At 39.0% G+C, this 23,497-nt stretch overlaps 3 protein-coding genes across 4 annotated transcripts; 1 reads left to right on the top strand and 2 right to left on the bottom strand.

Annotated features, from left to right (window-relative positions):
- The first annotated feature begins 2,107 nt into the window (after positions 1-2,107).
- On the top strand, positions 2,108-4,174 carry LOC149009480 (protein LATERAL BRANCHING OXIDOREDUCTASE 1-like). The gene is made up of 4 exons (XM_089163135.1): positions 2,108-2,405; positions 2,504-2,751; positions 3,068-3,395; positions 3,569-4,174. The coding sequence occupies exons 1-4, from the start codon at positions 2,142-2,144 to the stop codon at positions 3,809-3,811; spliced, it is 1,083 nt and encodes a 360-aa protein (XP_089019261.1). The 5' UTR covers positions 2,108-2,141; the 3' UTR covers positions 3,812-4,174.
- A 1,356-nt stretch (positions 4,175-5,530) lies between these two features.
- On the bottom strand, positions 5,531-11,131 carry LOC149009479 (pyrophosphate-energized vacuolar membrane proton pump-like). Of its 2 annotated transcripts, XR_016174569.1 has the most exons (9): positions 10,770-11,131; positions 8,912-9,486; positions 8,442-8,821; positions 8,277-8,363; positions 7,863-8,193; positions 7,287-7,697; positions 7,124-7,183; positions 6,196-6,932; positions 5,531-6,103 (listed from the first exon to the last, which is right to left on the bottom strand). XR_016174569.1 is itself a non-coding variant. In XM_089162823.1 (8 exons), the coding sequence occupies exons 1-8, from the start codon at positions 11,014-11,016 to the stop codon at positions 6,726-6,728; spliced, it is 2,298 nt and encodes a 765-aa protein (XP_089018949.1). In that variant the 5' UTR covers positions 11,017-11,131; the 3' UTR covers positions 5,531-6,725. The 2 variants fall into 2 exon arrangements, 1 of the variants encoding a protein (XP_089018949.1); XM_089162823.1 differs by having other exon boundaries at positions 5,531-6,932.
- Positions 11,132-15,070: 3,939 nt separating this feature from the next.
- Positions 15,071-23,100, bottom strand: VPS11 (vacuolar protein sorting 11). The gene is made up of 6 exons (XM_089163021.1): positions 22,908-23,100; positions 21,762-22,013; positions 19,644-19,817; positions 19,206-19,529; positions 17,319-19,097; positions 15,071-15,954 (listed from the first exon to the last, which is right to left on the bottom strand). Exons 2-6 carry the CDS (start codon positions 21,981-21,983, stop codon positions 15,571-15,573), a joined length of 2,883 nt encoding a protein of 960 aa, XP_089019147.1. The 5' UTR covers positions 21,984-22,013; positions 22,908-23,100; the 3' UTR covers positions 15,071-15,570.
- Positions 23,101-23,497: the final 397 nt, after the last annotated feature.

Raw genomic sequence — 23,497 nt, 5'->3', positions numbered from 1 at the left:
ATTTCCAAGAAAGATTTACAACTCTAATGGAAGTGCTTCAATTACTACATCAGAAGGAGGTGAAGTGTTGCTATCACCTTTCTTCATTCGTTGAAACAATCAAAAATAGAGAAAACCGACCACCTGGGTCAGAGAAGTGTTTGGTTGAAGCAGGTAAGTGAAGTATTTAATTAGTTTAGTTTTAAAATTAGGTGAAGTTGCTGTTTTAATATTTAATCTTCATGGAAAATGATCGCTTAAAATAGACTCATTCCAACTTTGAAGAAGTCCTACAATTAAGAACTGCAAAATTTCCAAAACTTACATTTCAGTATAGGTAGATCAAAGTGATGAAATGAAATGAACTGAACCTTTGATTACTATAAGCGATTTCTGTTATGGTTTGGAGTCTTTCAAGTCGATCAGGTAGTGTATTAAGAAGGTGTCTTCAACAAGATTCAAGTCTGGTATATATGTTTCTGTTGGGGAGATGTTGATATATTCATAACTGTTATGGTTTTATTAGCAACTTTTGTTTATTATTTATAGTTATAGCATTTTTTATAATTCGTACTCTTGTAATACATTATAATTAATTATTATTATTGAGAAACATGGCAATAAATTATTCAAAGCTAATTTTGCATTTAAAAGTTAGTAAATATGATAAAACATAGTGTGTAAAATAACATTTATTTCTTTTAGTGCACAGTTCACACAAAGCTAGATTACGTGTTAGATGTTGAATGGTTTCATGTTGCAGGAAGATAATCAGGTATTAAATGTATACCTAACATGCACATTTTATTTGGTCTGATTTAAATAGTTGCATTGTAACCATCAACCAAAGAATGTAAATATACAGAGTGTATAAAATTAATTCATGGAATTTTTTATCAAAAAAAAAAAAAAAAAGAAAAGTCATAAGATTGGGTGTGGTTTGATAACCCCAAGATGGGTTGAGATGAAATGAATATAATACAATTTAACGGTGAATATTTTGATACCATATGAAGTCAAGGATTCAAATACTTGAGACTAGAGGGAAGCCACTGATGGTAGGGGATCTGATTCTTCATCTATTGTGATCAAAATTTCTCTTCATCTTTTCTCTCTATTAAGACCCCTAGTTCCTGTCTTTGTGAAAAGGGTCCATGTTCTTCATCTTCTCTATCTCTAGTTGGTAAAAACCAACGTTTATGAGTATAAAATCGACGATTCAAATCGTTGAGACTATAGGGAAAGCCCCTAATGATAGGGGATCCGATTCTTCATCTTCTCTTCATCTTCTTTAGCTCTAGTCCCTGACCAAAATGGTCCATATTCTTTATCATCTTTATCTTTAGTTGAGCACTCCTAGTTAACCTTAGTTCCGGTCTTTGTCAAAAGGAATTTTATCTCTTTATCTAGAAAATCTTTATTTTCAAAAAAAAAAATTTTTTATTGGGAATAAGCAATCACCAATTAATTATATTTTTGTTTGATTAAAAAAACTATAGGTACCATTTATCAAATGACTTGAAGTGAGGTAAAAAAAAATAATAATAAAATTAAGGGTGGAAAAAAATAAACTTTTCAACATTTATCCCAAAAATTTTGAATTGTTTGGTTGAATGGAGTTAGCAAATGAACAAACATGTTTATTAACATAGAATCCCACTTTTCTCATCTCATACTTTTTAAGTGTCCTAAATTTATGGTGGAACTTTACAAAAAAATGGAAGGCATGATAGAATTTGAACCCACATTTCAATTTTTTTACAAAATTTTTTCTCTTTATATTCCCATTTAAGTCCATATTCAAGGTTGACTTTGCTTCAGTCTTGTGCATTTACGGTCATGCTAAACAACTCGTGCCGTTGGATCAAAATCTCAACTAAAATTTTGGATTTGACTGTCCGAAATTCCGCACGGTGTAAGTGCGCTGTGCACATGACTAAGGCAATTTCGAGTCAAGGCAGGTTGGTGTAAAAAAACAAGAAATTACTCCCCAGCCTAGACTTTTGCGTTTTATTTTCCTGAAATAGCACCTGTACCCCTGAGGTTCTCGAATTTTACCAAAAAGCCCGTATCATCAAACTTCGAAATTCTCCCGTGCTGATTTTCGAAATTCTCCTGGTCGTTTTACTAATTTTGGCAATTGGCGAGTTCGTTGGGTGGAGATGACCTCTAGTCTCCTCCTTGAGCAAGACCAACTGGGAAAGCCTGTCCAGGAACTCGCAGCGGTAAACGGCAAAGAACCACCGCCGAGATACATCATCAGAGACGGCGACCACAATGGAGCCATTCATGTCAACGTTCCTAGCTCGTCGTCGATCCCAACTGTCGATCTCCAACTCATATCATCTCCTTCAACTCCCACTAATGAAAAAGAAGCAGAGATGGAGAAGCTTGGATCTGCACTCCGTTCTTGGGGTTTCTTCCAGGTTCTCATTAAGATTTTCTTTTGTAAGTGTTTTTTCTACCTTACCTCTGGGTTTCTGCAGTTGTAAGCTTCTTTTTTTTCTCTTGATTATGAAATCAGGCAATTGGACATGGGATTCCAAGCTCTTTCCTTGATGAGTTGCGCAACGCTGCAAAAGGGTTCTTTGATCTTCCGACGGAGGAGAAACTGAAGTATGCTGGGGTAGATGGTAGTATTGATTCGTATGGGACTGATGGTATTGATTCAGACGATCAGGTTCTGAACTGGTCTGACCGACTCTACCTCGTAGTTCGACCTGAAAACCAGAGGAATCTCCGCTATTGGCCTGACAAACCTGTTCGCTTCTGGTGCTTTCTCTGGCTTATCTTTAATGGTAGGTGCACGGTTGGTATTCGACGTTTGGTTTACCTAGCGGTAAGCCTGTAACATCCCGGGATCCGTCAAGGGTCAGTATGATGCTTAGGGCAGCTCAGATTCAGCTGCCATGGCTTTAGTGGACTCTTTGATATTTCACTAAAACAAGGTCAAATATCAAACCGTATTTTGGGGGAAAAAATAAAATCCAAAGAATGGGATGTTACAAGGTTGCATAAAATTCATTGATTGAAGAAAAGATTATATAAGCCATCGTACTTACATCATCATTGACTACGATGATTGCAGGGAAGTCTTGAATGAATTTACCATGAAGAGTCGTATGGTATTCGAGGCCACTATCAAGGCAATGGCAATGGTGTTGGGTCTAGAAAAGAGTTATTTTGTGAACCAGCTTGGTGATCAGGACAGAACGTTTGCAAGGTTTAATTACTACCCTCCTTGTTCGAGGCCCGATCTTGTTTATGGGATCAAACCTCACACTGATGGTGGCATGATTACCATTGTCTTGCAAGACCCAGAAGTGGAAGGACTGCAAGTTCTCAAAGATGGCCAGTGGATCAAAGTTCCCATTGTCCCTTATGCTTTGCTCATCAATGTAGCAGATCAAACAGAGGTACTTGCCCTGTTCCTATTCTTTCCTGTAAATATTGTGTGCGTCAAGGTTGGGGGCAGCTTTCAATTATAATTTCAACAAGGCAACAGATGATTATTGTCCCTTGTGTCTCTTACAAACTTCATTCAGATGCTTGAGATATTTATGGAAAATTTTGGAACTGATTGTTGCAGATAATGAGCAATGGAATATTCAAGAGCCCAATGCATAGAGTATTGACAAATTCTGAAAGAGAAAGAATCTCTATAGCACTGTTCTATGCGCCAGATGAGGAGAACGAAATTGAACCAGCAGATGCGTTGATTGATGAGGTTCGGCCCAGATTGTTCAGAAAAGTGAAGGCGAAAGACTATGAACAGGAATTCTTCCGAAGCTACTCACAAGGAAATAGAGCAATTGACTGGGCCAGGGCTTAATTTCAAAACCTCATCCCTGTTCATGTTTGCGTTTTTCCCTTTCCAAGAATTTGTTTTCTACTTTATTCTATATAAAATTATAAGCATCAAATGCTCACAGCTTTGTGAAACTAATGGATAATGAGGAATGGAATGATTCTTATTAAATAATTCTCTTTCTAATTAGCGAGAATGCCTGACAATCGACTTCGGCTTTAATCTACCCTTCTCTCACCGTTGATTGCAGCTAAAGGTCTTATTCTAGGAATTCTAGAGAAACCAATTTGTGTTTTAGAGTTTCAAAGCTCAGTTCCGAGTTCGATCGTCCTGATTCTGTTCATGAAGATTCAATTTCTCTAGTACTTAAGTGAACGTGAATTTAAACCAAGAGCACCATCTGCATCCATTACTTCCGATCATGATTCACTGTGTCCGATGCATTACTTCCGACATGATTCACTGTGTCCGTCGGCAACAATATGTGAAGCATGAGCCATACTCAACATAATTGTATAATGATTTGTAAACTTTAATACATCTCTTTACTAATTGTGTATTTGTGTTCTCTTTGCATATTTACATTAGTTTATATGAATTTTTCAAACTTCCAGTTTTGCCTGCATATAGTCGGACATATGTCAATTATAAACTTTAGATTAGGTGATGTTTTAGGTCAAAATAACACTCCCAATGTGTTTATTGACATCAAATTAGGTTACACGTCAAATTTCTGAAATACCCCTCGAAACAAGGGTCCGATTTACCAAAAGTCGGTTGACTTTTGGCGACATGTCGCCTTGTCGGACCTTTTACTGAAAAAAGGAGATTCAGAACCTTCTGAAACGAAATATCGTCAACACATACTGTGGTAGAATTTGTTTTTTCTCTTTTTCCCGCCTGGGTTCTGTCTTGCTATTTTTAGTTTGGGATTCAAAATTTTAATTGCTACTTATAGTTTGTTCTTGAGGAACGACATTTCACTGGGTATCGCTGGTTCGCTGAAATATCGCCGAATATCGCCGACTTTTTGTATTTGTTTTTAATTTAATTATTCTATCTCGATTCCCAAACCCATATTTACAAATTAAAATACCTGTTACTTCTATAACACGCAATCTCAGTTTTATCTTTTACACATCAAAATCCCAATTCCCAACCCCATTCCTATCTGATGCAATATATTTTCTCTTTAAAAAACTGATGTGTCAGAGATATTTCCCAATTCAATTTTTTTTTTCAGTGTGGTGCAAACGTGCGTGAGAGATATTTCCCACTTCAGGCGGTGGTGGTGGTTCTTCACTTCATATGCGTTTGGGATAATCGGATTTCATCTCAGGCGGTGGTTCTTCTGTGCGGTGGTGAAACCTCACTTCCTCTGTGCGTGGTTTACTTGGTTCCTCTGTGCAGTAGTTAGTCGGTTCACACTTCACTGAGATTTTAACAAAAATCAAAAGAAAAGAACTAAGCAGTGGTTTGGGCAGAGATTTCTATTTCAACAGTGGTTTCAGTGATTCCAGTGCTGAGAGAGAGAGAAGAAGTGAACGATGAGGGATATTTCGCATCTTCTTCTTATTCTTTGGTCTTCTACCGTCGATATTGGCCGAGTTTTCGCCGATTCGACGATTTTCCGGCGATACTGAGCGATATCTCGGCGGCATTCTGTATTTCTCGTTTCGCCCCCTGGTTTCGTTTCGCCAGGGGGCGAAACTGGCGAATTTCGCCGAAATTTCCTTCCATGTGTTCTTTTGCCTGGGTTCTGTCTTGCAATTTTTAGTTTGGGATTCAAAATGTTTAACTACAAGGAGTTGGAGGGCGATTGAACACATATTTTCATCTACACTTAGTATTGCACATGGTTTTATTGGAGCCAAGAACCTAGAAGATGGATAATTTTACTAGGAGGGTTGCACCAAAACGAAAAGCAAAACAGAATTTCCGAGACAAAACCTCCAACGCTAAATGGGATGAACGTATACACGCAAAATCAAAACGAATCAAGCCACGTACAAAAATCTTATATTCTTATTAGATGAAACCACCACGAGCGAACCCTATGATTACCTCAATGACATAGGGGAATAAAGCCACCAGGAAAATGAATCCAGAGCACACCAGAAAGCGAAGAAAAAAACGCCATCATCGTCAACACATACTCGATGAAGTAAAAATCTGGCAAACTGAAGCACAACACCTAAAACAGCAGAAATTTTAGGGACCTCGTAAAGCTTGGAGAAGCCAAGGAGTGGTAATGCGGGCAACAGTCCTTACTGACTTGGACAGTCCAAACCGGAATCAGCAATCTGATTTGCCTCCCTAGAAACACAAGAAAACCCACCCCCCTAAGCAAACAAACCCCTTGATATCTTCAATTACATTGACAACACTAAGAAGAGGAGAGAGATTACCGTTCTGAAGCAGATCAATCAGAAAATTGGTTAATAGTTTCATCCTTGATAAATCAAGGTTTCTATCCCTTCCACTAGGTCCTCAGTGCTTAATTCGGAACCTACAGTTGAAAAATAGCCATTCAGAAACAATGGCAGCCAAACCCAGAAGTAAACCCGTCAGCTGACTTATCCACAATACCCAGAAAAAGCCAACAAGTTTCCCAGTATGTTCTCTCTATTTTCACAAGAAACTAACGAGGTTACAGTGTTAAACGCAAGTTTGGGTGTCTAAGATAAAACTATCACCATCATCATCAGCCTAAAACAGAGAAAATTCTCCTCCCCTCTTAACTCAATGCTTACATATTATGGTGTTTTAAGAATGGTAACCCCTACCAAACTACCAAAACTACAGATTCCCTTCACGAGCTAAGCCAAAAACAGGACAGGGTGGTAAGACTGCCAAGTATGTTTGAAAGTTGAGAGGGCAGACCTGCAAGATGAGCGCTGACCAAAAAATGAAGAGAAACTCACACTCAGATGTTCTCTTAGAAGATCTTGAAAATGATGCCACCATGCTTCGCAAAGAATGGAGCAAACACAAGAGATTCTACAGCCATAAGCTTGATGAGGATGTTTAGTGATGGGCCAGATGTATCCTTGAGGGGGTCACCAATGGTGTCACCAATTACAGCTGCTTTGTGTGGATCAGATCCCTTTGGTCCAAGGGTTCTAGCATGCTCTGAAGCACCAGCCTGCCCACACCAGCAACCCGTCCATCAGCCAATAATACTTTTAATACAGAAATACATTATCTCATGAAAGGTATTTTTGACCAGCTATCATCCAAGATATAGAAATACATTATCTTTCTACCCCCAAAATAAATAAAATACGAAGAAGAAAAAGAAATACATCACCTCAAGAAAGGAAAGTATATATTTACCTCAATGTATTTCTTGGCATTATCCCACGCGCCTCCGGTGTTGGATGCAGAGATTGCAATCTAATTTTAGAGAAGAAAAAGGAAACGGTAATAATAACCTCTCAGCAACACGGTACAAAATGGAAATGCAAGGAGGGGACGACCATAAGCCAATAAATATTACCTGCACGCCAGACACAAGAGAACCGGCCAAGATACCAGAAAGAGTCTCTACGCCAAATATTGTGCCAACAATAAGGGGTGTCAACATGACCAAGGCACCTGGTGGAATCATTTCCTTGATGGAGGCATCGGTGGAGATCTTCACACAAGTAGCGTAATCAGGCTTGGCAAGGCCCTCCATCAAACCGGGGATGGTGTTGAACTGTCTGCGCACCTCCTCAACCATTTTCAATGCAGCACTTCCTACACTCTTCATGGTCATGGCCGAGAACCAGTATGGAAGCATTGCTCCAACAATCAACCCAACGAAGACCTTTGGGGAGAGTACATCAACGGTTGTAATCGATGCACGGCTCACAAAGGCACCAAAGAGTGCAAGGGACACTAAAGCGGCTGATCCAATAGCAAAGCCCTAACAATAGATTGAAAATGAATAATAATGAATTTAAAAGAAACAACCAACGCAACCCCCCCCCCAAAAAAAAAAAAAGAAGAAAAGAAGCACCAATACAAATAATAATAAACAAAAATCCAAGCTACAGCCTAAATTACAGCAGGAGGGGAATTCAATTATTACCTTCCCAATAGCAGCTGTGGTGTTCCCAGCAGCATCAAGGGCATCAGTTCTCTCTCGGATACTGTGACTCATGCCAGCCATCTCAGCAATGCCTCCAGCATTGTCACTAATTGGGCCATATGCATCAATGGCCAATCCAGTAGCAATGGTGCCAAGCATTCCCAGAGCAGCCACTGCAATACCATACATCGCAGCAAAGCTGAAACCTACATATATACAGATTGCAATGGCAAAAATGGGAATAATGACAGACTTGTATCCTAAAGCAAGCCCAAAGATGACATTAGTAGCAGCTCCAGTTCTGCAGGAATCTGCCACATCTTGAACAGGGCTGCAAAAACATAACTAGGAATTAGTATAATAGCACGAACTACTTAAAAACACCTGAAAAGAGGAAATACAATGTTGACATACCTGTATGCATTGCTGGTGTAATATTCTGTTACAAACCCAATAACGAGTCCAGCCCATAGACCAACGGCAACACAGAGGAATAATTGCCTACAATGGAAAGAAAATAAGGCATTTAATGCCAAGACTAAACAAATATGAATAGCTGGACAAGTGACAGTTACCTACCAGTTCTTCACAACTTTCTGAGTTCCGAAATTATATATTGTGAAGGATGACGGGAGTGCAAGCCAAGTAACGGCTGCAACTCCAATAGTCATTATAGCAGTCGAGATAATGAGTTGCATCTTCAATGCAGGCTCAATTTCCTTGACAGCCTTGATTTCAAAGAAATCAGTTGCAAAGAGGGTGGTGATCAAGCACACAACAATACCAACAGAACTAACAAGCAATGGATAACACATTGCAGTCCAGTCATGGTTGATCCCGAAAGAGGAGATTGAAGCAACAACAAGTGCAGCACAAGATGACTCAGCATATGAGCCAAAAAGATCAGATCCCATTCCAGCAATATCCCCAACATTATCACCCACATTGTCAGCAATGACCTGAAACAATATATGAATAACGAATGAGATATATGCTTAACAAGCAAAATAAACAGAAGGATCAATAAAAACTCAAGAGATGTTTCTTACAGCTGGGTTTCTTGGATCATCCTCAGGAATGTTCCTCTCAACCTTGCCAACAAGATCAGCACCAACATCAGCTGCCTTGGTGTAGATTCCTCCACCAACTCTTCCAAAGAGTGCCATGGAAGATCCACCAAGACCATAGCCAGTGATAGCCTCAAAAAGTCCTTCCCAATCATCACCATAGTACAGCCTGAAGAGGTTAATTGCAATGTACAGTACCAGAAGACCATTGGCAGCCAGGAGGAAACCCATGACAGCACCAGATCTGAATGCAGTGATGAAAGCCTTCCCAACACCCTTCCTTGCTTCTAGGGTTGTTCTAGCATTTGCATATGTAGCAATTTTCATTCCAAGGAAGCCAGACACCACTGAAGTGATAGCACCAAGAATAAAGGAGATGGTACTGAAGACAGCAGTGGCAAGAGCAGGCTTGCAGTGTTTCTCAGGACTGTAAATGCAAGGCAGACTTTTGGTGCTAAATCCCTCAACAGAACCAAGGAAGAGGAAGATAAGAATTGCGAAGGCGACCATAAACACACCAACATACTGATACTCAGTGAAAAGGAAAGAAGTTGCTCCTGTCACACCCGTGAACATGTTTGACATTAGAGACATTCAAAGCAAAGTATAAATTCTGGATAACGTCAAATGATGTAAAAAATAAACGTGCAACAAAAAGTTTTAACACCCAAGAGTGCGAAATGATTGAGAACCCATTACAAAAACCAGGTCTGATCCTGAAATTAGATGTACTTACTCAGAGCATATACAGGTAATTCATGCCTTTATATGAGTTCTCAGTATCAAGATAAAAATTACTCCATATGCATGGCACCATAACTTATTACTTTAGTGGCTCCGATTATGTCCTTAGATCCCAGACCTAGAGGATAACCCTCACTAATTAGAACAACTGAAGGCCTATTGCCATGTCAGAGGGTCCAAAGCCCCCCTTCTCCTCTCTTTCACAAAAAAAAAAAAAGGGGGGGGGGGGGTGGGGGAAGAACGTGAAAATTGCAAGGAGTAGTCTGTAGATCTAATTCCTTCAAGCGACCAAACAAAAGAAAGTGCTAAGGTTTAGCCTCATCACCCAAACGTGCGGGAAAGAGATCCAACAGCAAATCTATTAATAAAACTGACCGGTATCTTGTATTGCCAAACCAATTCCAAGGTCTTCGATGAGTTTATACAGAAAAACAAATTCAAGAAAAATCCCATAGACGAGCTACAAGAAACAGCTCCATGAGTCAAGAGAAAACTACTGTAACCAAAAAGAGAGGGGGGGGGGGGGGGGGAACTCACTTGAATCTACAAGACTGAACGAGTCACTAATAATAGCAAACCAAAATTAATAGCTTCATAAGAGGCGAAACTGCGTTTACAGGCTTACAAGAACCCAACGAAGCACTTTTTTCTTCAGATCACCAAGTTTTCACATCACCGAACAGCCAGGAACAAATCCAAACAGAAAAAAGCCTTTCTAAATCAATCCATAAAAAACATTTAAACTTTGTACTGAAATTTTCAGAAGCCAAAATACTTTTCTTCAACTAAATTCTTTTATGCACTCTTTAAACCGTGGAATTTTAGTTAGTAAGTTTACTATCTAATATAAATATTCCGTATATAAAAACTATGTTTTGAAGCAATAAGAAAGTAAAAGCGCACAACAGAGAGTGATTGTCCATTGATAAAATTCATCGTCGAATTTATACGCGGTGAACGCACCTCCAAGAGAAGGAGAAATGAACAATAATCCACATAAGGAAACTAATAATAAAGGGAACAGGAGCAGATCTACTAAAAGAGAAGCATAAACACCAGTAGAAGGTATTCCAGACCTAAGGCCAGGAAAACTCACCTTCAGAAATGGCGTGCTGTATTTCGGCGCATTTAAGAACAACGTTGTGACCGTTGATACCTTCTTCTTCCTCAATAAGACACTCGTTGTAAGCATTATTACTGTTGTTCGATAAATTCTGTCTTTCAGGGGAGAGCTGTACACGAGAAACGAAGAACCATTGAACCAGAGAGAACAGAATGCCGATGACAGCAGCTACAGGTATAATGATATCAGTCGCGAGATCTGAAATAACCGCCGACCCCATCGTTCGATTGTTCCGACCAAAATGCTTCAGCAAATCGGCAAAATTCCGACACCGGATTTTCGGCCGGAGAGAAGGAAGAAACAAGCGCCAACCACTACAGGAGGGTTTCAGTGTTTTCACTTCACTGTGTATTTATATGTAAATGGACTACTAAGCCGGAGCACGAAAGCTCAGGTGGCAAAATTTTCGTATTTTTTCTGGTTTATTCGATGGTGGTCCCTACAGCATGAGACCAAGATTGACGAATCTAAACCGTTCTTCTTTCCTATAATCAAACCTAAACCCGCGGGCGACATTTACGACCGTTCGTCTTTTTCTGAACGATCTTAGATTTGATGAGACGGTACAGATTCTTCGATCTAGAAATGTTAACATGTGGACAACATAACTGAAGCATTCTCCCAGGGGGGCAAAAGGGGGGGGGGGCCCGGGGGGGGGGGGGGGGGCCCCCCCGGGGGGGGGGGGGGGGGGGCGCCCCCCCCCCCCGGGCGGGGGGGGGGGGGGGGGGGGTTTGTGTTTTTTTTTTTGTTTTTTAAAAAGGGGTAGAAAAAAAAAAAAAAAAAAAAAAAAAAAATTTCCGTTTCTGAAGTATCGAATGGCGTGCAATCACAAAGATGTCTCTGAACGGATAGTTCTTTTCTTTTCGTTTGCTTTCCCTGCTTTTTCTTTGATTTTCTTTTCCTTTTTTGTCCTTTTTGTTTTGATTTTTGTTCTTAAGTAGTTTAAATGTTTTTTGTCTCTCTATCTTGAATCTCAAGCTGATGAGACTCGGGTCTGACGGGTGGTCCACGGTCTAAACGGTGTAGACCACTAGACCTCACGAATCCCAACCTACTTAACGATTGCAATTTCTCGGATCCCATTTTCTCACGTGATGATAAATTAATTATATGGAATAGCTAGGGACACGTGTGGTTGTTCGTGTGAGGCATGGACGCGTATATTTTTTTGTTAATGGAATGATAGGCCTTTAAAAGAAGGCCGTAGAAACATACGAAGTAGGTAGGGGTGTCAATTTATAGTCTGAACTATTAAAATCTAACTGCACCAGCCCGTTATAGCCCGAATCGGTCTGAACCGAACCTTATGGGCCATAATTGGGCTGAGGTTTGTGAAACCCGCACCAATTCGAAACCGAACCACAACCCGTTTTGTAATTTTATATTAAATAGTATTTGAATCATTATATTACCATTAGGTAGTTTGTATAATAGATAATTAAAAAAATTATGCATGAATTCAAAGATCAAGTAGTCATTTAACTACTTAATATCTAGGTTATTGATTTCTATATAATGGGTAGGTTTTTTTTAATGGAAATTGACCAATAACAACTTTGCTTTTCATATTATTTTCACTTTTGTTGTAGGATGCTCAATTGTTTCTTCTTGTTTTTTTTCTTAAACACCATAAATCGTTAGTCAACCCAAATCTAAACTGTTAGCCCAAATCGTTAGTTAGCCCGAATCCAAACCGCACCAAAGGGAAACCGGCCCAAAACCGTTATTTTACTAATGGGCCATGTTTGAGCTAGGTGTTTTTCAGCCCGAAACCGCAGCGTTGACACCCCTAGAAGTAGGTCAGGACTCCAGAGGCATGGAAGTTGACGTAAGAATATGTTCAAATATGGCTAGGCCCACCCCAAACTATCACAATTGATGGTGGGCTCACAGATTTGCATCACTAGAAATCCCTTCTAAGTAGAGCATAGAAGATCAACACTGACGCAACTTTTGACAAAGAATCATGCTTTACAAGTTTAGGATGCATGATCAGGAAACACCATGAAAGAAGACCAGTTGTAGCAATTTTTGAGCCCAACTCAGCTACCTATACTTATGGTAGAAGCAAAGGTGCTTAGGATGGTTGTTCTTTATACACTTGATGAAGGAATTGACATTGGTTACTTTGAATCTGATTGTAAAGAGCTCATTAATTTAGGGCTTATTTGGTTATTTGATTCTGTAGAATTAAAAAATCTAGAGATTTCAAATCTATGGAGTGATGGTTTATAAAATTAACTATTTAGTTAGCCTGAATTTTTATAACGAAATATGTAGATTCATCTTTAAAAAAAAACATCTATGGAGTCATGATTCACATATTTAGCTATTTTATGGTAGCGGTGAAATCTCTGGATTTTACCTCATACCCATAAATCTACAAATTTACGTTTTTAATGTAAAAAGGTGAATCCTTAGATTTCATGAATCAAGAAATTCACAAAACTAAACGGGTATAGTGAATGGCTCCACCCCCACCTCTTGATATTGCCCCCATCATCCATGATATCTTAGGTGTGGGACATAAAGAGGATCAACGAGGCTGCTGATCACCATTTCCTCCCCTTGGGTGCAGTCTCTTTGTAGCTCTATTTCTTCGACTTCTCCGTCTCAATAAATTTATTTTCTGCCAAAAAAATAAAAATTAATAAAGTAATCTAATTGAAAGAAGCTAGGAGGAGGGGCGGGTCAGAAATTTTATGAGGGGAAGCGCAGCCAAAAAAGGGACAAGTTCTTTTATCAAGTAGATATTTAAGGTTTGGGCAAAAAATAATACTATATATGAGTGTCAAGGGTTTTTGTTGAGGATGAGGATATTGATGCTAACGGGTAAGTTCACACCATTTGTCAATATTATGACTGTAGGTTTGAATAATGTGACGTTACTATTATGTTTAATGTACTCTTTAATGAACTTAGAAGTCACATTTGTAATGGTTCTGCTTTTTATCATGTAGTTCCGAGCATCACTCTTCACAAATGATTAGATTCGAACAACATTTATCATTTTGCCTTGAACACAGCTTCCAACTTCTAGTAGTAATCATCTTATCCTTCTTGGCTTGCATTGCACCGATCCTTTGTTCCTTTGTTATTCTTCCATATTAGAGCAACAAACACCACTAATTTGATACATGAACTCCTTGCCAATGTTCCTTTTAGATCACCAAAACCTATCTTTTTGGAGATGAAGACTGCCACTATCCAATATGAACTCAACATAACAACCACATCTAGACACAATCATCTTTGGTGAAGCTCTGGAATCTCTACTTTACATGGGGGAATTTGAATCAGCTGCGATGCCTTACCAGGAACTTGAATGACAAAAGCCTTTCCAAGCCAGCAAGATTCTAGAATGCCTTACTCATTAAGCTTCATGTACATTTCACTTTCAATCTTTTGACTTGTAGCTGAAAGAAAGCTTGAGAAGGAAAAGCCTTTACTGATGGGCGATAGACAGGAGATGAATCAAAGAGCAAAATCAAAGCCGAAAGTGATTGAAAATAAGGAGACATTTGGGTCCCCCACACCCTTACCCACCTTTAAATTTTGTTGGAATTCGCTTAAATGCCTTTGAACTATACCAATTCTTCGTATCTTAATTAAGATGTTTCCTTCAATAGAAAGAATACAACTAGGTCTCCCAAGTGAATCAAAAACCATCATGGCTGTAGGTTGTTGAGTGACAAGCAATAGCGACTAATATATTCTTTCATACCATTTTCTGTTCATAATTATTCATTAATGAAGCCCCTACTCTTTGTTTTGTTTTCGTGTGTATGAAAGAACATTTTTAAAGGTTTAATCTGGTTGTAAGGAAGGTGGGTTACTGATCTTGTTACTATTGCCAGCTAACAGAAACAGGCACTTTCACATGTTTGCTTCTCTATTTTGAGACCAAAAGATCTATTGTAGATGTTCTTTCCACTCTATCTTTAAGGCACTTTCTGCTGGACTTAACCCTGGTCTCTTCCATGCACTTGCATATAATGCCCCTGCTGCTCATACTCTTACTTCGAACCAAATCATAACTAAGAGACTACACAACTACAGAACAATCTGCCAATGATGGGTTAGTAAAGCGATTAAAGGCCCAACCTCCCAGGGGAAGTCTAGGGGAAGTCTTGGGTTCGCACCCATTCAGCGGCATTAATTATGTAAAAGCTCCCTTGAGGATGTAATCGTGGTGCGGGTAAGCTAGTCCGGATGAACCTCATATCCAAAAAAGAAAAAAACTACAGAACAATCTCTTTATCAAATTCAAATTAAACGATCGAGATTGAAATTGTCTACCAGGCTATCAGCCAATAATCCTCACAATATGATTACGACAAACCTTTTCATAAAAATAATTACAAACCTCATTTGATTGTTGATACACAGCACAAACAAATTGTTTAGTCAGTCAAGCTCTAAAACATACCACAAATCTCTTCTCCTATTTATTACATTGCAGGAAAATTCAAGAAACTAATCAAGATTTTCTTGGAAAGAAACAACAGATTTCAGATGGAATAAGGAGGGGGAAAACAGAAAAAAACTCCCCCACTACTATTACAGCATTGGCCATTTCTCTTGATCTGTAGCCAGTGGATCGTTACACGAACATGAAACAGGTAACAACAGTATCCAGTACCATCCCTCCATCAAAAAAAGGGGTCCTGCAGTCCTAAAAACTACAAATCAAAGCAAACAACATTCAACGAAGGTCTACAAGTTGAACAAGGCCTGATTAATTATGAAGACCAAGCAAAATCGACAACCCTTCCTACAAGCCACCACTGGAGGGAGCTGTGCCGGAAGTGTCATCAGGAACAATGGTAGTTTTGCTGATTACACCCTTCCCGAAATACTCAGCAACCACAGAGAACCCATCCTTTGAGTTCTTCACTTGTTGGAAGAACCTATCTTGGTCTTTGGCATTCTGCTCTAGGCTTCTTTTCACTTCCAGTACAGATCTGTACTCAGGAGCACATTCCGGGCATTCTTTCTCATTGTCCCCAAGGCAACGTTGGTGAAATGAGTGCATGCACATAAAATGGACTGCAGGGAGATCAAGGGTGAAAGTGCATGCGGTGCACTTGCTAAGTTGGAAGATCCTCGCATTGGTCCTAAGATCTTGGATTTCTTTCCTCATTATTGAGGTTTCTTCCTGCATTAAATCGTTTATCAGAAAGATCTATTGCTCAGCAATTTATCAATCAATTGCCCAGGGCCAAAAAAAAAAAAATAATAATAATAAATAAATACCAGCACTATGATAAAGTCCCACAGTTTCATCATAAGCAAATCATATAACAGCCTATTTCCATCTTAGATGTGAAGTAACATACAGAAACCAAATTTAGACACATGTTATCATCTAAGTCACTATTGAAAATCTAAACCAATATGACTTCTCGTTTTAGTTTTTATAATGTTGTGAAATTTGCTTAAAAAGTTGCAAGAATCTTTCAAAACAAGATGGAAATCGTGTAGAAGATAAAATTGAAATAAACCAATAAACCACCAAATTTGAGATATACCACAAAGGACTGCTACACTTTGTGTGCATTTTCATGCTATGGATGTGGGGTAAATAGTGAAATCAGGAAGAGTTGGGGGTATCAGGGGTGGGGAGGAACCGAATTGAGTCAATTAAAATTCTTTGAATGGGTCCTAGAGTAAACTAAAGCTTTTCTTTCAAGCATTAAATCGTGCAAAGAGCCGTTCCTTGAACTATATAATATGCTTTAAAGAAATAAATAATTGTTGAAGCAACTAGAAGGGAGTCCAACAGAAATAAAAAGTTTTTTTTTTTTTTTTGGGGGGGGGGGGGGGGGGAATCAGTGTCTCCTCAATCTAGCCTTTCAATTGGGTGCTACTGGATCTCCATGCTCACCCTTAATGGGGTGAACAATGAAGAATCCCCAACCCGTCCTGTTACAACCATTTCTATAGATTCAATTCCCTGGCCTAATACTAGTGACCCTCATTGCGGCTTGCAGGAGTATATAATCATAAATTAAGACAAGGTGGTTCGAATTTTTGTGTAGTACTTCATGGATCTGTGGTTTTGCATCAGAAGGGAATTCTCAAGAAGAGGATGTTTTGGTTGCTGCTGTTGAAGGACTTTATGTGACAGCTAATACTGGTGTTTTCAAATCTTATGTACCTACCACTGTAATAACTAACTGTATGTCGCTATCTCACTGTAATACCCAACTTTTTGAACTTGTAAATTGGGGTATTCCGAATGTGAAATGTGTGGACTGCTCTAATTCTTGTATGATGATAGAAACTAACTATACTGGGTTGTTAGTAGCATGATGTTACGTTGTTATGTGATATCTCTTGTTTCGCTCATCAAGAAAAGGAGGAGGAGGGAGTCCCTTCCCAACTGTGACAGAGAGAGTGAAACTAACAGACAGATAAGGTTATAGAAAAACCTATTGCACTACCGATCATAATGACACAGAGTGAAACTCACAGACAAATTACAAGTAGAAGTTAAAAACAGTTTTTAGAAACACAAACCTGGTACTTATCAATAGATCGCCTATCCTCTTCAATCAGCTTTGACTCTTGTTCAAGCTTTCGAGCAATATAATCCTTGACAACTGAGAGACTGAGGCAAGGATTCCGGGAAAGAGTCTGAAGAACAATGATAGGTGGTAAGATGTCATCCCTTTCAATATATGTTAAGACTTCTTTTACTTCCTTGGAGCAATCTTCCCCAAGCTCTCCAAAGTACTTCAGCAGATCCCCCCAAAGTGATGGATCTCCTCCTTTATTTGAACTTCCCAGCTTCTTGCAGCATGCAATCAACCCTTCATGGTCATGGGCCTGCATGTAGCAAGCAATCACCTCTTTATAGAGCTTCATCTTCTCATAAAGAAATAAAAGACCCTCTTTAAAAGCATTCATCTCACAAAGAATGATAGCAAGATCAACGTCATAAAGTGGATGTTCCAGGTTGGATGGCCATGCCCTCTTAAGCAGGTCCAGCCCCTTCTCAAGTCTTTCAATACGTTCATTTTCCTTAACTGCATCTTTGTCCTCAGCTACTGATCTTTCCCTTGACTTTGTTTTGGAGATACTTAATACTTCTTTTGAGCTTCTTGACCGTAAGTTCAAATTTCCAGCAGTATTTTCTTGTGAGATTGATGGGAAGTTCAAATCATACGAAAGGTACAACTCCAGCAGTGTGTTATGAATTTCTACCTGTGCTGGTGAATCCTTGACCTTGCTGATGTATTTTTCAAGAAAATTCATCAAGGAGAGAGGATGATGAACAAAAATGTTGAGAAAATCAACAGGAGAAGGTAACATGGATACCAATGTGCCATTTGAAACCCCTTTTTTAGCTGATTCTTCTTCCTCAGTACAGAGTCTCATTAGTATTGCAATTGTCTCCGCTGGTCTGTGCTCCACAAGAATCTTACCATACTCCTTAACTGTGGCACCAGCTTGATTGGGTTCAAGGCTAGAAATATATTGCAATGCTTCTTGAAAACTACCAAGATCTTCAAGCAAGATTTTTAAGTACCATTCATGTTTACCTGCCTTCTTCGCAACATACATTGCATGCTCATGATACCCTGCAGCACGACACACTCTAATAGCAGTCTCCACATCAAACTTATGTTCCCCAATTCCCTCCTCACTTTTGATGAATACGTTTAGCTTTTCAACATCCTTCAGTTTTGTGTAGCAGTTCAGGAGAAGAGTCGTATGATCTTTAGAAGCCAACCCCTTCTCATGTAATTTCTCCAGATAATTGGTAAGGTTGTATATGCGTTGTGCATCAAGAAATTTCTGTATAACATATGAAGGTTCAAGGTGGCCAATTGTGTGAATATATTGAGCCATAGCCTCATCATAGTCTTGTTTCCCATATAGATGATCCCCATATTTCCTTAAAACTTCAGCAGTTGCAGCAGCATCAGCCTGCTGACTTTGGACAAGATTGATGGCAACAGTATATAGATTCTTCTTGAAAAGCATATCTAACTTGCTTTCCATATCCTTCTCTCCTATGCATAGAGCTGTTTTGTCACTCATTATTAGAATTATACTACCCCATTCACAAAGCAGGTGAGAAACTTCTTTAACCACTAAACTCTGGGCAATCAACCGATTCTTCAAATCGTAGATATTGAAAGTAACCTTTCCATTCCTTTGATCAGCAATAACACACAATAGGTACCCACGGAACCAACCAAGGAACTTTTTCTCTCCCTCAAAAGCCCAACAAGGACCACGTCCATCAGCTTCGTAGAAGTAAACAGCCTCTGGACGCCCAATAACTAGTTCCTGATTAATTAACAAGGATGAGACTCACAATTGATTAAGATACATGATGCCAATGTATAATTTTCAAATAATAAAAACTATACTAAAAGAGCAGCCAGAATTGCATACCGAGCGATCACTCATAGTAACACAATTTAAATCACATCCAATATTATCAAGGGTTTGAAGCTTAGGTGGCTGCTCCTGCAAACTGAACAGGCTCATGGAACAGGGAGTCACAGCAAAGAGTTGAAGGGCTGGTCCGTCAACTCGGAAGCCAAGGCCTGTGATAGATGATCGGCTCTTGTCTGAAACATGCTCAACATGAAGCTTGAAACGGGAGATGCGTTCCCGGGCAATGTCCCCCTTGATGCAATAAATGGCACCGTTTTCCAACCCAATTGAGATCAGTAATATTGGTGGAGCTTCTTCGACGACCAAGAACGATGTAATCTGCCCAGCAACAGTGGGTCATAAGCACAACTCAGGCCTTCCACTAGTAAGGATACAAAACTTTCCCAACTTAAAAAGTAAACAGGAGTAAAAAAAACTACAAAGTAGCACTACCTTTGCTTCAGGAAACTGATTGGTGAATATTCTCAATATTTGGACACAATCAGGAGCGGATGTACTGGAACCCTCAGGCTGCATCTTATCAAGGTCAAAAACCTTTAGACAGATGGGTGAGAGCTGTGGAGACGTTTGTTCATCTTCCCCAATAGTTACTAGGAAATTACGTTGCTGATTCATCAGGAAATGAGACTTCAGTTAAGTTTCCATCTAAAATGGAACCAAAGTCATCCCTGTCATCTATTCTTGGGATCAATATTTAATACTTTTTGGATTTGGATGAATAACTCATCCCCGTTATTGATTCAGAACAATTAAACAAAAGGTTAAATAAACAGAAACAAAATCAAGAAAATGCAAAAACAAAAGAAGAGTAGTTCCATGAAGTTTAAAGCTATCTCCAATTTTAAATGTTTTTTGCAGGTTCAGCACATCTTGGATCCATATTGGCTGCAAACATAATAAATGTCCACTCAAATGGATAGCTATTAGAAATTCTTATTAAATGATTGACATCATGCTGCCTGGAAGCCTATTAGATTCACGTAAGTAAATATTTTCATGGCAAAACTAGTCTCAGACTTTGAAGTTTCTGTCACAAAAACATCAAATCAACTCTTATTCAACTATCATGGAGAAAATCAGTTGAAACCAGCATGTTCTGGCTGACCTTGTCTCGGTTGCTTAGCCTATTGATCAGGATAAGTGCCGTTATATTTAATCAGGTTTCTATTCGTTTCGCTGGATTTTGACTTTTTGACCATATTTAAGTAAATTTCATAAGTTCCGACCTGAAAATCTATATAGATTCACTTATCCCTATCGAAACCTAAAGAAACTTAGGTAGACACTAGGACAGACACTTGTTTGCCAAATGTTATTTAAGTAAATGTTTTTCTATATAAAATGTTATTGATGTAGTCCTAGATTGAAAAAGATCAACTAAGAGCCAGTTAACCAGAATCTTTTATGAGCAGGCTAGTTTGAACGATCAAAATTGGTTTTTGGTTCAAATTTAGGGTTTCCCTAGTGATAATTGGTAGTTCAGGTTTAGATGGTTTCATGTATCTGAAATAGTTTTGAGGATTCACACTTCTTCATATGGATCCTCCTGGGCAGAGATGGTTTAGGGTGTATTCATTTACAGATGATAGCAGGGGAAAGTTGGTATGTTGTTAGATAGATAGAAATTAGTTTGTCAAGAAATTAGGAAGACAACATGGTTTCAAGAGACGGGTGTGAAATTTGATTACAAAGAAAAGAGGTAAAAGGGAGATTAATTTTAGTTCTCAAGCATAATTATAAGAATTGAAGACCATTAAAAAACAGGTATGGGCCGTTCTTCATCAGAATTTATTCCCAATACACTTCAATTTGAATGAAATACAAAATATGCTAAGAAATAAATGATTGACCACAATGATTTTTATTTTTTTTAACAATACATATGTAGATGATAGACCATAGTGGTTGACATTATGGCCAATGGAAAGTACAGAATATGCTACAAGCAACAAACTTAGATGTTAGAACTCAGATTGCATCACTTAGTTGTGATGTGTAAAACTTGTGAACTTTTATGCCATATTTCGATTGAAATCACAAGTACTGCAATGAACATATAAACAAATCTTTCTTAGTTATCCACATGAATGTTTTCCATCCAATATCCTGTTAGGCATGAGAAACTTAAATGACAGTTGAATATGTCAATAAAATTTTGAATGTAATCCAGATGAAACTTACATGCCAAGAGGATAAACATGGAGTGGTGATTGTTCCTAGCTAATTAGCAAATCAATCAAGCAATATCAACTTGTCAAGTATGGCATGCAGTAGCAAAGGGACTTGGTACACTTATGCGATAACCTACTAAAAGTTGTTTATAACCTTGCTTCAACACACAAATCATCATTACATATTTCTGTTCTGTTCCAATCTGAATTTATTCTTAAGTACAGGTTGTGCAGCGTATCCAGAACTTCTTATTGTGCATTTTGTAACCCAAAAAGAATGTTATATACATGAGTAGACTAAAATAAATCTATATATTTCATTCCCCCCCCCCCCCCCAAGCAAAAAAAGGAAAGGGAGAATAACCATACAAAACCGTACCTTAAGCTGCTGAAGGAATAGAACAGAAGATGCATGAGCTTGGAACCCATAAATGAATTTCAAGCCGCGATCCAGCAAATTCACGGTGCCATTATCGCATCCAACAACAATCTTCCCTCGCCCATTCGAACAGCACTCAATCTTTCCAGAGACTTCATCAGGAATCGAGCACTTTCCACTCGACTTCTCTTCAAAGAACTCAAATTTCCTCCACTGATACATCTCTCAAGCACCAAATGACTAACAACAAAGCTAAAGAAAGGAAAAGAAAGAGAAAGAAAAAACACAAAAAACATAAGAAGAGAGACAAATGGAGACATTGAAATACAATGAAAAAATACTTGTTTTCCTATGTGGGGGGAGGGGGAGGGGGGTTTGGAGGAATGCCTAGAAGCACCCCAATATCCTTCCAAAAAATGTTTATGAGACATTTTTTTTGACAAATGCAATTTGAAAAGGGTTAATCCAACAGCGAAGCGAAAGAGAAACGAGGGCCATTTTCCACTCCCTCTTCCGGACAACTTCCGCTGAGAAACAGGCCTTTCTGATCCATGAGAACTCTTTTGGCATTCTCAATCCAATTTTGTTAGAATACCGTGTTTTGTGGTTAGTTTCCAGCATCTCGCGACTGTCCATATCATTTTCAAGCCATCTTTGGCACCCCTGAAACTTCACCTAACATCCTCGATAATTTTCTGCTAGAACATACCCATAGACCCTAGTTGCAAACCTTGTTCCTTCTCTCTTCCTCCATCACTCTTCCCTGTTCTGCGGCAGCCGAATCCAGCGACCGCGCCTAATTGAAAATTCAATCTATCCAGAAACTCGGGCATTAACCCAAACCCCAGAGCCTCCCACTAGACCCACAGTTTTCCGTCAAACAAGAAAAATTGAGGTTGGGCAACTGCAAATTACAGTTTTCCGTCAAACAAGGAAAATTGAGGTTGGGCAACTGCAAATTGTCTGGAATCTGCATTCCAAAATTCCCAATTCTGAAAAGCCAAACAGCAGAAAGAGGGCGATCGAGAAGATGGAACCTGCCAACGGTGAGGGGTCGTCCCTTTCTAGACAACTATTCTAGCTAACATAATATGAACAACAGCAATAGCAGCAAAAATACAGGGAACGGGAGGAAAAGAGAGATACCTGGTTCGTCTTACTACCACTTGCTATCTGACTCTGGATGAGCAGAAACCACCGAGGGATTTAACGACCATTGCAGTTCTTACTCTCTCCGATCCTTCTCAAATGATTAATCGGAAGGGAAGAAACATCTTCATTTTTTTTCTTTTTCGGAATTTCATATTAATTGGGCTCTAGAATTAAAAGGCTACAGCCAGACTGGTTTTTTTGCAATAAAATCCACAGGAGAAATGAAATGACCAAAAATACCAAAACAAGCCTCCGGTTTAGGCCTGAAAACTCCAAGATGGGCCTGGGTTAAAGATAATTGGCCCAGTTGAGCTCCTAACATCAGTATCCAAATCATGCGGTTGATTATGCAAGAAAATGAGACGAAATTGGCTTTGTTTTACATTATAGCCCACAGAGAAGGCTCATATGGGCCTCATCTATGCCACTTGAGATATCCAGAAAAATAATAAATAAACAAAAACCCAGACACGTGTCAACTTGTTGAATGCCACAGACTTGACCACAAAGTGGAAACCTTAAGAAACGAGGTTTTTAAAGCCCATTAGAATTTTGGCCCATCTCCCACCCCCTCGGCCCCACCT

This window comes from Hakea prostrata, chromosome 7, assembly GCF_041222555.1.
Source record: "Hakea prostrata isolate BN-2017 chromosome 7, UWA_Hpros_2, whole genome shotgun sequence".
NCBI lineage: Eukaryota > Viridiplantae > Streptophyta > Magnoliopsida > Proteales > Proteaceae > Hakea > Hakea prostrata.
Note: the sequence above shows the minus strand (reverse complement) of the source record. Positions and strands in the feature narration are given on the sequence as shown.

Coding starts and splice junctions, on each gene's coding strand:
- VPS11 (XM_089163021.1), bottom strand. CDS start 21,983: ATGTATCAGTGGAGGAAATTTGAGTTCTTTGAAGAGAAGTCGAGTGGA. Junction 19,530..19,643: donor ATCAGTTTCCTGAAGCAAAG/GTAGTGCTACTT, acceptor GTTGCTGGGCAG/ATTACATCGTTCTTGGTCGT. Junction 15,955..17,318: donor GATCTATTGATAAGTACCAG/GTTTGTGTTTCT, acceptor GATTTAATGCAG/GAAGAAACCTCAATAATGAG.
- LOC149009480 (XM_089163135.1), top strand. CDS start 2,142: ATGACCTCTAGTCTCCTCCTTGAGCAAGACCAACTGGGAAAGCCTGTC. Junction 2,752..3,067: donor GACAAACCTGTTCGCTTCTG/GTGCTTTCTCTG, acceptor CGATGATTGCAG/GGAAGTCTTGAATGAATTTA. Junction 3,396..3,568: donor ATGTAGCAGATCAAACAGAG/GTACTTGCCCTG, acceptor TGATTGTTGCAG/ATAATGAGCAATGGAATATT.
- LOC149009479 (XM_089162823.1), bottom strand. CDS start 11,016: ATGGGGTCGGCGGTTATTTCAGATCTCGCGACTGATATCATTATACCT. Junction 9,487..10,769: donor ACAGCACGCCATTTCTGAAG/GTGAGTTTTCCT, acceptor CGGGTGTGACAG/GAGCAACTTCTTTCCTTTTC. Junction 7,698..7,862: donor CCACAGCTGCTATTGGGAAG/GTAATAATTGAA, acceptor ATCTATTGTTAG/GGCTTTGCTATTGGATCAGC.